Source organism: Sinocyclocheilus grahami, unplaced genomic scaffold (genome assembly GCF_001515645.1).
Source record: "Sinocyclocheilus grahami isolate Dianchi unplaced genomic scaffold, SAMN03320097.WGS_v1.1 scaffold193.1, whole genome shotgun sequence".
NCBI lineage: Eukaryota > Metazoa > Chordata > Actinopteri > Cypriniformes > Cyprinidae > Sinocyclocheilus > Sinocyclocheilus grahami.
The window spans coordinates 940,852-953,249 of NW_015505372.1; the positions used below are offsets into that span (position 1 = coordinate 940,852).

Below are 12,398 nucleotides of genomic sequence, written 5' to 3' on the forward strand. Positions count from 1 at the left end.
ATTCCTGGAGGGCCACAGCTCTACAGAGTTTAACTCCAACCAGCTCCAAATCACACGTGCTTGGAAGTTTCTAGCAATCCTGAAGACCTTGATTAGCTGGATCAGGTGTGTTTGATTAGGGTTGGAGCTAAACAGTGCAGAGCTGTGGCCCTCCAGGAATTGAGTTTGAGACCGATGTTCTAATGACTCTAAAAAAACACCAGAAGAAAGATGTCCAGGGTTCCTGATCATCCCTGTGAACATGCCATAGTCCTGCTGCAGGGAGGCATGAGGATTGCAGATGTGGCCAGAGCAATAAACTGCAATGTCTGTAAAGTAAGACGCCAGTGCTACAGGGAGACTGGAAGGACAGCTGATCGTCCTTGCAACCACATGTCCCCCTAGACGAGTTCAAAAACTTGCAAGTGCCTTGATGGAAGAGTAATAACATCTCACAGCAAGAACTGCCAAATTTGGTTCAGTCTGCTAGAATGAGATGCACAGCTGGAGGACACACAAGATACTCATTGCTACTTTTGATATTGACCACCATATATGCAGTGCATATATAATATGTATGTATGGTTCCAAAGGGAAAAAACTCTTTGCCACACAGAAATCACTGCATCAATGAAAGCGCAGTGCAGGCAGCTGATTGTGAAGTATAAAAAACGCTTAATATCCTGAGACTTTGCTGCCCAGTGTATTTCGTAGGTCGCTGTCCGCGGTGCTGAAACTCTGACTTTCAATCTGCAGCTATACTGATGATCGTCACTCGATCATAGTGCATAGCGAATACTCCTGAATAACCTAAACAATGTTATACTAGTATAAAACAGCAGATGGCACAAGAAGAATAGAAATGGGAGTTGTGTTTAACGGCTGATGTCATAGGTGTGAGAGCTACAACACTACAAGAAATCAACGTTCCCCATAATGTGTTTCAACGTGTGAAATCTCATTTTACTTGATCAAAACATATGTAGGCCTACATGAAAATATGTATCCGTCACAGATCGTTCGACATAAGGAGTTGTTGATAATGGAAAGTTTCAAATCACCAGCTGGGACTGATCTTTACAAGACTTTAAACACGCTTGGACAAAATCAATTGGTCATTCGATTGCCTTTCAGAGGCAGATGTCACGATGCGCCCACTTCAGGCAGATTGACAGTGGACACGACACTCGTCGTCTGCAGTAAAACCCAACAAGATATGCATGAGCAAGTCTAATCTTAACCGCATTTCGACGTGGGATTTACCATACATTTCACGGTTAGATATATTCAGCCTGATTTTAACATTCAGTTCGACGTTAAGCTCCAGAAACAGAAGACGGTACGCGATCGCAAAAACATATGGATCGACTTCATGCCTCAGTTTGTGTTTGGTCATGGCGAGACATGTGATTGTAGTTTCAAAACATTACACAATACTGCCTATATGAACTGAGGATCTCTCTAGATAGATAGATAGATAGATAGATAGATAGATAGATAGATAGATAGATAGATAGATAGAGCTCAGTAATGTTAGTAAATATTTAACCACCAATTACACAGAGGCTTTATTTGTGACACACACACACACACACACACACACATATATATATATATATATATACACACGTCCTCTGTAAGTGCAAATGATCAAATAATACCTGACAGTACAGTATGAAGCAGATGTGCAATTTAAGCGCACTTGCCTCATCTCCTGACGATCTCAGTCACCCTTTTCATTGGCTAAGGATGCAGCATTAGTCTCAGAGTGACACAGGCCATTACAGCCGGGGTCTGACACCCCCATGATCAATACCATGAGCTATGTCGTCGATCGTCTTATCCTCTCGTCCTCATTGGCTGAGCGCATCCAGAGGAAGGCCCACCTCAAGAGCGTAGTGTAAAATTTCCTTCCACGATATTTCGATCTACTACGCAATTGAAGCATAAGGACTAAGAAGGTGCTTTAAAAGGTACGTTTTAAATGGCATTACACGTCCACGAGGCTCAAACGCAGTTGTTTATATTGGCATGAACCGAGATCGTGTGAAAATACTAACGCTGTGCTCGGTCTTCGATGGACACGAGTATTCGCGTGCTTGTGTGCAAATTAAAACATTGCATGTTGAATTTTGAATGGAACCTGATGATAAAACACGCAATTGTTTTATTTTTTATCCGTGTCGTGTCCAGCACTTCTTCAGTGTGAGGACATTGGAGAGGTGACACCATATTGTAAAGGAGAAGTGCAGGATTCATCTTCTGTTTGCGTTTAAAATGAAATATCTTTTCTGAAACACTGTCAGTAATGTGTCGACACACATTGTTCTTCATTATAGCAATGCATTCGTTAATATATAAAGCAAAAATGCATGTGCCATTTTTAATTTACACAAGCCTTAAACTATGTCTCTCAGCACCCCGTATAGATGCTCAGTATAAAATGAGCCGTTTGAGTAATAATTAATGAGTTTGTGAACATCTCGAGGACACCTCCTGCTGTTAAAGCTGAAAAATAACGTCAGCTGATGGTGTGAATGTTCATTCATCTCATTGTGTGTGTTTGTATGGGAAATTGGACTCCTTATTGTACGACTGGCAGCCTGCTATTAGCACACACACTTGCTCTCAATTCCAAATTAACCCACATTTGTTATATACAGTGCAACAGAAACCCTGTTTTTCATTGTGCACTGCACTGCTACATAACATACTCTCTTGGATGCAGAGTGGCCAAGATGGATGTTTTAATGAAGGGGCTTTCTAAAGCTAAAGAAGGTATGGCAGTGGCCGCAGAGAAGACCAAGGAAGGTGTTGCGGTGGCTGCAGAGAAGACCAAGGAAGGCGTGATGTTTGTGGGTAAGACATGGAGCATATAACGCTCTTTTTTTAATGCATGCATATCACGAATCAAGCGTGAGCTCGGTGGGAGTGGGAGGGACCATGGAGCTCAGAGCCTGTGGACCAGGAGGGGGTTGCTATCTGTTTCACTGCCGCTTCTCAGAGCATCACTATAGGTTCAGCCACTATTGTGTAATTTTATGATTGGCTGGGATATTGGGTGGGGTTTTCCAGGCCTCTTACGTCCACGTCGTATTTAATTTTTTTTCGGTTACACTTTACTTGAAGGGGTGTGCATAAGACTGACATGACACCTTCATAATCATGACATGACACCTACATAATTATGACATGACACATATCATGAATATGAAGGTTTTTTATGCATGTTTATGACAACTGTCATTAAGTGTCATTTGCTCAGTTATGTAATTTTTAGTGCAAAGCCAAAAGAAGGCTGCATGTCTTTGTTATGGGCTTTAGAATTATTTTAAACAACATTAGATACAATTTTTAGAACGATGATTATTAGAAATGCAATTTGGCCTCATGTTAAGACAGAATAAAACAGAATAAAATTCATTCTAATTATTCTTATAAATGATTTGTGGAAAGCACTCTCCAAATAAATTTGAAATTAAATTGAAATATCTTTAAATATATTTCAGTAATTTATTTTGGTTTATTTAATTTTATTAAAGATCCATATAGAGCCACATTTCTTGTGTACATTGTGGGTGTTTTTGGACATGTTCACGTCTCTTAGGTCTCTAAGGACCTTTAGAATTATTTTAAACAACATTAGATACAATTTTTAGAACGATGATTATTAGAAATGCAGTTTGGCCTCATGTTAAGACAGAATAAAACAGAATAAAATTCATTCTAATTATTCTTATAAATGATTTGTGGAAAGCACTCTCCAAATAAATTTGAAATTAAATTGAAATATCTTTAAATATATTTCAGTAATTTATTTTGGTTTATTTAATTTTATTTAAACATGTTGTCTTTTAGACATAACGCTTACCTTTCTCAAACAATATAAATGGGTTTTTATGCATTAAAATATATAGCTGCCTTTTTATTTTAAAAAAGGTGGTCCTTTCCAATAGTAGCATCATTTTTGGGGTCCTTAGCAATCAAACATTTACATGGAAAAATATAACTTTTGCTTATTACCTGATATTACTTTCTTACCTAAAATCTTGATGTTGAATATAAATAAAAGGTTATGTTATTTGCCAGTGTTTTAAAAGTAAATGTTAAACCCCTGGTTTATTCTGTAATGAGTTTATAATGATATTACTCAAGTGATTTTCTACAGAAATATAGAAATATATACAATTATAGAAACAAACTTTTTTATCAATAGCCTATATCCTAAAATATTTAAAAATTTTGAAATGAAATATTTATTTTCAAATATAGTTCATTAAATAGTGATTGTACTGTAAAAGTTAATGTAAAATGTTTTTATATCAAGGGTCCTTGAGATGGAAAGTTGTCAAAAGATTGCAAAACCCTCCTCTGTAGATGTTTCCAATTCACGCGGTTTGTTGTGCGCACTAGATCACTCATCTTTTCAATATTTCTCACAGGAGAATGCTTATGTATGTAAATATGATCATAGTTGGCCTTCTGCAATATATTTAACTCTAACAACGAATGCTGTGACAGTCCTGTTTGCATACTCATTTCAGTGGTTGTCATCACTCTTTAGCACACAACCTCATGAAATGACCTGTTTAATCATCAATGGATTTTACATCTGGAAAATTAAAAGCACTCATGATACTGGACTGATATTGATTCTAGTATAACATAAACTGTACAGAGAAAATCCATTTCATGTAACCTGATCTTATAAGGAGATTCTTAATGTACACGCTAATTTGAGAGTGAAATAACACCGTGTGAGATGGTTGACTTCTGGAGCCGGTCCAGCATCTCTCTGATCTCCTATCGGGATGGAAAAAAGCCTTACAGGCCACATGTCACACAATTCCATGAGCTCATATACCTCTATACGCACAGCACCCATGAAAACAAGCTCTCCATATAAAAAACAGACAAGAGTGACAGTCCAAATCCTTTTATTGTATAGCATATAGAGCTGAAAGAAAGGCAAATTGTCTTTCCAAGCATGTCTGGAATGATTCTAGCTTGCTCATCTTGTTGCCGTGTGCTTTGATCAGTAAGACGAGACGTTGATCTAGTCTGTTGACCATGCTGTAATTGGAGACTGAGAAAGCATTTGTGTTTAAGTGCCCAGCGCAAACACTCATTCATGCTCCTCTGTTTTGATGTTGGGATGAATGAATAATAGAATCCCTTCATATAAAAACCTCACATCTGTGCCACCAGCTTCCCAGAGAGAGACAGTTAGCCCAGATACCTCAAGCCCATCTGCGGTTGCTTTGCAGATCGTCTTGTACGGTTGCTGTCAATTCCTTTGCGGTCGGACAACCACGGTGACCTGGGACGGCCTTATGGAAGTGTGTGTTAGCGCGTGGAGGAGGGGTGACGGGTAGCTGATAGGTTCTTGTTCCACCTTGGACAGCAGCTGCACAATCTCACACTCCCGCACGCACATGTGCCACCAATCCATCTGAGGATAGATTGAAGAGGAAGAGGCTTCTGCTAATGTCACACTGGCTCGTTTTGTCCCACTGCTATTATGCTTCTCTAATTTCCTGTCCGTTTCACATTTATTTCCTGAGTGGCTTCTCATCCTCATATCGAGCTGTATATTCCCTGCTGTATATTTAGTGGTTATTGGTTATTGTTTATTATGCCCTCACACCATCTGTGCTCCATACATGATACCTCAAATTGTGTGGCTTGTTGGATATAAAAAAAATCTTACTATATTATATATATGAGACACATACATCTTGTTTATTTTGACTACTACTGAATAATATTTTATATTATGTTTTAAATGTTAAAAAATGGTCAACAGTAATGCACTAGTGCATTTTTCAATTTGCGCAAATAGGAATGCATAAATAATAATTTGTTTTATATAAGTTTGGGGTCAGTACGAGTTTTTTTTTTTTTTTTTCAAAAGAAGGCTGCATTTGTTTGACCAAAATGATAATAAAAACAGTAATCTTGATAAAAAATTTACAAAAATAAATAAAATATCAAATGAATGTTTTCTGTTTTAATATATTTAAAAATGCTATTTATTCCTGTGGTGACAAAGCTGAAATTTTCAGCATCATTACTCCAGTGTCACATGATCTTTCAGAAATCATTCTAATATGTCATTTTGAAACTCAAATAACATATATTATTATAACAGCTGATTAATATTTTTGTAGAAACTGCTGCATTGTTTTCATTATTCTTTGATGAATAGAAAGGTAAAAAGAACAGCATTATTTTAAGTATAAATATTTTCTAACAATGTAAATTTATTTCAAAAATGTGTATATATAATATATTCTGAATTCCAAACCCATTCCAAAAACATAAATAAATAAAATGAAATGAAACAAACACAATGTGGAAAAAATTCTAGAAGCTCTTAACAACCACATTTCAGAAAAATGTAGTAAAATTATAGACATTTCCTTTAGTGATAGATTAGTCCTGATAAAGCACTTACAATCTGCCATTTTTATCTAAAATGATACTTCTGTTACACTGTGCATTCGTGAGCAAGTCTTTCCCATGTTAAGAAGCAAATTTGTTATAATGACTCAAGTGCTGTAGATGAAACACATCAGCTCTAATGAGTCACGGGTGAATAACTCTAGTTAAAACATCTTTTTGCTCAAGAGTAATTTCTCATCTCTCTTGTAAGAATCGTACTCAGACTGAGACACAGAGTGCCATTTGCCATTTCAGTATATGGTAACTCCCTTCCTAGGAAGTGTTTCTGAGCTATAGTTCACTCAAGCAGGGCGGTTAAGGTGACAGGTCTGAGATACAGGTTCTATTAGCTCTAATGATTTTCCAGTGAACCTTTAAATGAAGCTACTCTGGGAGTTCCAGGCTTGTATTTCACATTGTCTTTCTACTCATTACCTGTCTGTATCATGTACTTACTTTCAGCCTTATCGCAGTTCCTTCAGAGGGGCTAATTTAATGTGTGTTTCCGTATTGTTATGGGCTGTGTAAATATTTTTTTACAATATTCTTTTGTGTGCTTGCAGGCAGCAAGACCAAAGACAGCGTTGCAACAGGTAAGGTGATTCTGCAAATTGTTCTTTAGTCTTTAGTCTTGTAAATAATGAATACGTCTCATTTAATGTGTTCAAAGGGCATGGCTTACAGCCAGTAAATGGAACCGAGACAAATAGTTCTGTGCCTAGGTGATATTTCAGAAGGTTATTTGTCTAGGACAGATGGAAAACTAAGAGTGTTTTTCAGTATGATTACCCCCCCCCCCTTTAAAATTTTTAATGAAAAATATAAAATATCTTACACTTATTTTAGTTCTGCTAGTTTCCAAGGTGTAATTTCTATTTTATTTTATTTTTAAATTTAAGTACTACAGTAACAAAAAATTTACTTTATTAAAAACTGATAAGAACTACATAGGCACATTTAAAACAAAAAAATTACAAAACACAACAAAATTACTAAAACTTTAATTAAATTTTAAATGAAAACAGAAAATATAAAAAAACGAATTCAGAATTTTAGTAATAGTATATTAATGTACAGTGTATACTGTATATAATGCATTATAAAGTGATTCCCAATTAATGCCTACTAATAGGTATGTTCTTGTAAATAATTTTAAGCAGTTATATTATACATTATATTAATATAAAACACATGATCTACAACCAATTTCATTAATAAAATGTGTATAATAATTATTATTATTACATCAGTGATTCAGATTTTTTTATGAAACAATAGTTGTAAAAATCTGTAATAATATAATTATATTATTATATAATAATATAATGCATGTTTCTTTTTCATACACAGTATGTACATTTACAGCAAGTCTATGACCAAGGTTTAATCATAACTAAATTGATGACAGTATTTAATACAAATGGCCATTTATTGATGCAATCTAATCTTAGCAAGTTGATTTTGTCATAATAGTATCACCATAAACTGATGTTATTCAATAAAATAAAATCCAATAATAATGTGTTACACTGACATTGTTGCTGACAATAGCCTCAGATAATTTCCTTTTTATTTTCTTGTGTTGCCAAATAAATATGGAATTTCTGACTTAGAGTGATGTGTCTCTGTTGAAAATGGGTTGTGTCTGTGTTTAAAAACGTGCTGTATTTTATCATTGGGCAGTGGCTGAGAAGACAAAGGAGCAGGCCTCTCAGCTGGGAGGAGCTGTGATGTCTGGAGCCGGAAACATTGCTGCTGCCACCGGCCTGGTGAAGAAGGACGAGTTCCCCAGTGACATGAATGTATGTTCTTTTAAATAACATTATATGTCAGTATTATTACATATTATTATATACCATTCCATGATTATTCTTTTAAAAAGTCGATTGTAAAAATATGCAGTTTACTTAGTTTATTTATCTTTAATTTAGCTATTTTCATTTAGGTTGGAGCTATTTCTACCATCAAACCCTTAAAAATTATTTTTGATATAATGTAGTCCGGTTGATTCAATCATAATAGTTTTAGACTTGATATTTTAAGTTACCTGACAAAACATTTTTAACATTGAAAATTTGTCACATTTCTGATCAGTTTTACTTATTAATAGGATAGAAAATGTAATGAACACTACACTGTAAAAAAAAAAAAAAAAGATTCTTTGAAATGGTTCACAAAACAAAGATTATTGAAGTATGTTTTACACCAAAAAATTCCAGTCTTTCGACTTACAAATTTCATATTTAATTCAATGTTACTTGCTGTTCATTTGAGTGAAAATTGTTTAAAAAGACTTTTTTTTTCAGTATAGTAGCTCAACATGCACATGACCATCAGACATGGATATGTATTATTCCATGAGAAATACACGATACTAGAAAAAATAATAAAGTCTCAGTGACTGGATGAATATCAGAAGGCTGTACACCTCATACACTCACCTTCACCTCATAACACATGCCACATAATGGAGGGACGCTCATCCCACAGGGAATATCGTGTCTTACTTTGTGCTTCTGTCCTGCTGAGCCCCCTCTGCCCCTCCCCCCTTCTCTCATTCTCTCTCGCTCTCTCTCTCTCTCTCTCTCTCTCTCTCTCTCTCTCGACCTTGCCCAAGGTCACTTAGCACTTTGAACAGTACTTAAAAATGCACTATGGGAGGAGAAGTCAGCCAGTCTTCAAACTTAAACAGATCTGCTTCAGTTTAAACAAACTGTTGATTTCAGAGTGCTCTGGGTTTTGACCAATAGTGGTATTTGTGATAGATTTGCATGTGTGGTCTTCCACGGATTTTCCCCACCAGGCTTAAAAATGAGTCTCGTCCTTTGTGGTGACTCAGTAATCTCATAAATCACTTAGAGGGAAAATCAGTGTAAGAAGCTTGCAGCATATGTGCTTGTGGTGTTTACAGTTATGTGTGTGTATGAAGCCTGCTGGAGCCGGAGAATAAAAACACAATGCCACTGTCATTGATTTTAAAGCTCTAGTGCTTCGGCTAAGCCGTCATCATCCGAATGATTTGGAGTGCAGCTATTGTCATAAGGAAAATGTGTGATGGCTGGTTTAAGTGTGTAGTTTAGCGGTTTTGAAACATGTGAAAGTGTGTGGGTGGTCAGTGCTAACTGGACTGTGCCATTTGTGTGTGTGTGTGTGTGTGTGTACTAGACTTGAACAGTCTATAGTCTGATTGTGGGTCATTCTCAGGAAATGTTCTCAGTGCCACTTGTGCTTTGTGTGTCTTACTACTGATCAAATTAACAAATTCAGACTTTACTCACATTATTTGTGAGATAAAAAAGTTTATCATGTAATTCAAAATAACTTTTCAACTAAAACATTTTATTTTTAAACAAAATTAATATATATGTTTTTCATCTGAATATAGCTATTGCAATACATATTTAAATATAAATATTTAAAAATAATAATATTTAAAAGTATAGTATTTTTACTTTGTGTTTACTTTGAAAAAGTGTTTTATCCATTTATCTCATAATGTGTTTATCTACATTATACTGAGAATATAATTTGTTTGACCATCTGGTGTTTCTTTTTACTGTCTATATATATACAGTAATTTTTTTTATTCTGAGGGTTCAGCAGTAATCTCTTTCAAATGGTATAAAACAAGTATCCTAAAATGTTTTAGTATAAATGGCATTGTTTCCATGTAGCTTGATTGAAATTAAGGGTTTGACAGGCTGTCTTGTGATATTAGGACTGTATATTGCTAGAATATGACCTAATTGACTATGATAGCTCAGTTTAAAAATAAACCTTCCAGTGACCCAGAACTGTAAAGAAAATGTATCTACTGTATGTAGGTAATGAGAGTCTCTCTCTCTTTGACAAGACATAAAATGGAGTTTGATGAAACATTTATTAGGTACATATGAAGTTGTATCATGCATACTAAAGCACATAAGCAGATGTACCACTGATATATTGTACATAGCGTAAACGGCACAGTGAGAATATAATTTGTTTGACCATCTGGTTCAAACATAGATGTTTCTTTTTACTGTCTATATATATACAGTAATTTTTTTTATTCTGAGGGTTCAGCAGTAATCTCTTTCAAATGGTATAAAACAAGTATCCTAAAATGTTTTAGTATAAATGGCATTGTTTCCATGTAGCTTGATTGAAATTAAGGGTTTGACAGGCTGTCTTGTGATATTAGGACTGTATATTGCTAGAATATGACCTAATTGACTATGATAGCTCAGTTTAAAAATAAACCTTCCAGTGACCCAGAACTGTAAAGAAAATGTATCTACTGTATGTAGGTAATGAGAGTCTCTCTCTCTTTGACAAGACATAAAATGGAGTTTGATGAAACATTTATTAGGTACATATGAAGTTGTATCATGCATACTAAAGCACATAAGCAGATGTACCACTGATATATTGTACATAGCGTAAACGGCACAGAAAAGTGCTTATATTTAGTCTCTGTCTGTGATAGTGCTTTAAAAAGAAATCAGTCATGCCAGTATAATTCAGGTCAGTGTTTTAAATTGCCTTTGCATGACCAAATCTTTTGTTGTTGGATTTTGAAGACATGATGTGCTTTCACGTGTGTGTTCACAGCCTGAGTTTGGTCAGGAAGCCACCGAGGAGCCAATGGGAGAAGGTCTCATGGACCCTGAGGGACAGACATATGATGACACTCAGCGGGTAAGAACATCAGCGCTCACAGTAGCACACAACTCTACCTGTCTACCTGACCAGACATGGCCACAAGTCCAAGTCGAGTTTCAGATCCCATTTTTAATAGTTTTCTGGGTAACACTTTAGTACTTTAGTAAAATCTCACTATTAACTAGTTACTTGTGAGCATGCCAATTAATAACATATTGGGAATTCATTAGTACTGATAAAGCACATATTCTGCATGACCATATTCTACATCCCTAATCCTACCCAATACCTAAATTTAACAACTACCTTACTAACTATTAATAAGCAGCAAATTAGGAGTTTATTGAGTCAAAATTCTTAGTTAATGGTTTGTTAATAGTGAGAATTGGACCTTAAAGGGGTCCTATTATGCTCTTTTACAATGTCTTGAATTTGTATTGGGGGTGTACTAGAACATGCTCTCATGCTTGGTGGTTCGAAAAAAACATTATTTTTTACATAATTTACATTATTACAATACCTTTCTCCCCAGTCTGGCACAAACGGCTCGATTAGTTCCAGGTTTGATGAAGGCCCGCCTTCCGAAAAGCGAAATGTGATGTGATTGGTTAGCTGTCTCAGTATGTTGTGATTGGCGAACAGCTTAGACGGTGTTTCAGTACTGCCCCGCTCCTTGCCAAAGCAGCAAGTTCCATCTGCTCTGGTTTAGTTAAGGATGGCATCAATATTGCCATATCAATTTGAGCCGGATTCAGACCCAGAGAATATTGAACAAGAAGATTGCGCAGAACCTTTGCATGCACGGATGTTGCAAGACATATTAGAGTGGTAAAGTTATTGTTGTTTATTGTTGTTTTTTTGGCTAAATCATGTTTTAGATAGGATGTCAACAAGCGCTTAAAAATAACTGCTTTTACTATGTACAGATAAGTGCATATGTATTATTTTTATTGTTATTTAATTCTAACATTATAACATGAATTGCAGTGAAACTGTTATACAGTTGAATTTATTCATACCATAGTCCAGTGTTTCCCAGGCGGCATATATATACAAACTCATTCATATAGAGATCAAGGTTTCCCTGGTAAGGGCTCTACACAAAGCAGCGCTCCGCTCAAAAAAACACTGCTTTATCAGACATTACATGCAAGATTAAATGAAAATGGCATCCAATTTTCTGAAGACAGTCGGTTTCCTTCAGAAATACAGTGATATAAAAACACCCGCACTCAATGTACGGGAAACACTGTAGTCTCATAATTGAAGTGTAAATTTTGCAGATTACATCATTGTCCAGTATTGTACTGTCAGCAATTTATTATAAAAAC

At 35.6% G+C, this 12,398-nt stretch overlaps 1 protein-coding gene across 1 annotated transcript in view; it reads left to right on the top strand.

Annotated features, from left to right (window-relative positions):
- The first annotated feature begins 1,773 nt into the window (after window positions 1–1,773).
- The window catches only part of LOC107594928 (beta-synuclein-like), a 27,428-nt gene continuing 16,803 nt past the window's right edge, over window positions 1,774–12,398 (top strand). Inside the window, exons 1-5 of the mRNA XM_016285156.1 lie at window positions 1,774–1,952; window positions 2,708–2,838; window positions 6,987–7,016; window positions 8,107–8,225; window positions 11,017–11,103. Coding sequence (XP_016140642.1) covers window positions 2,718–2,838; window positions 6,987–7,016; window positions 8,107–8,225; window positions 11,017–11,103 — 357 coding nt within the window. The 5' untranslated portion in view covers window positions 1,774–1,952; window positions 2,708–2,717. The remainder of the gene's footprint in view (window positions 1,953–2,707; window positions 2,839–6,986; window positions 7,017–8,106; window positions 8,226–11,016; window positions 11,104–12,398) is intronic.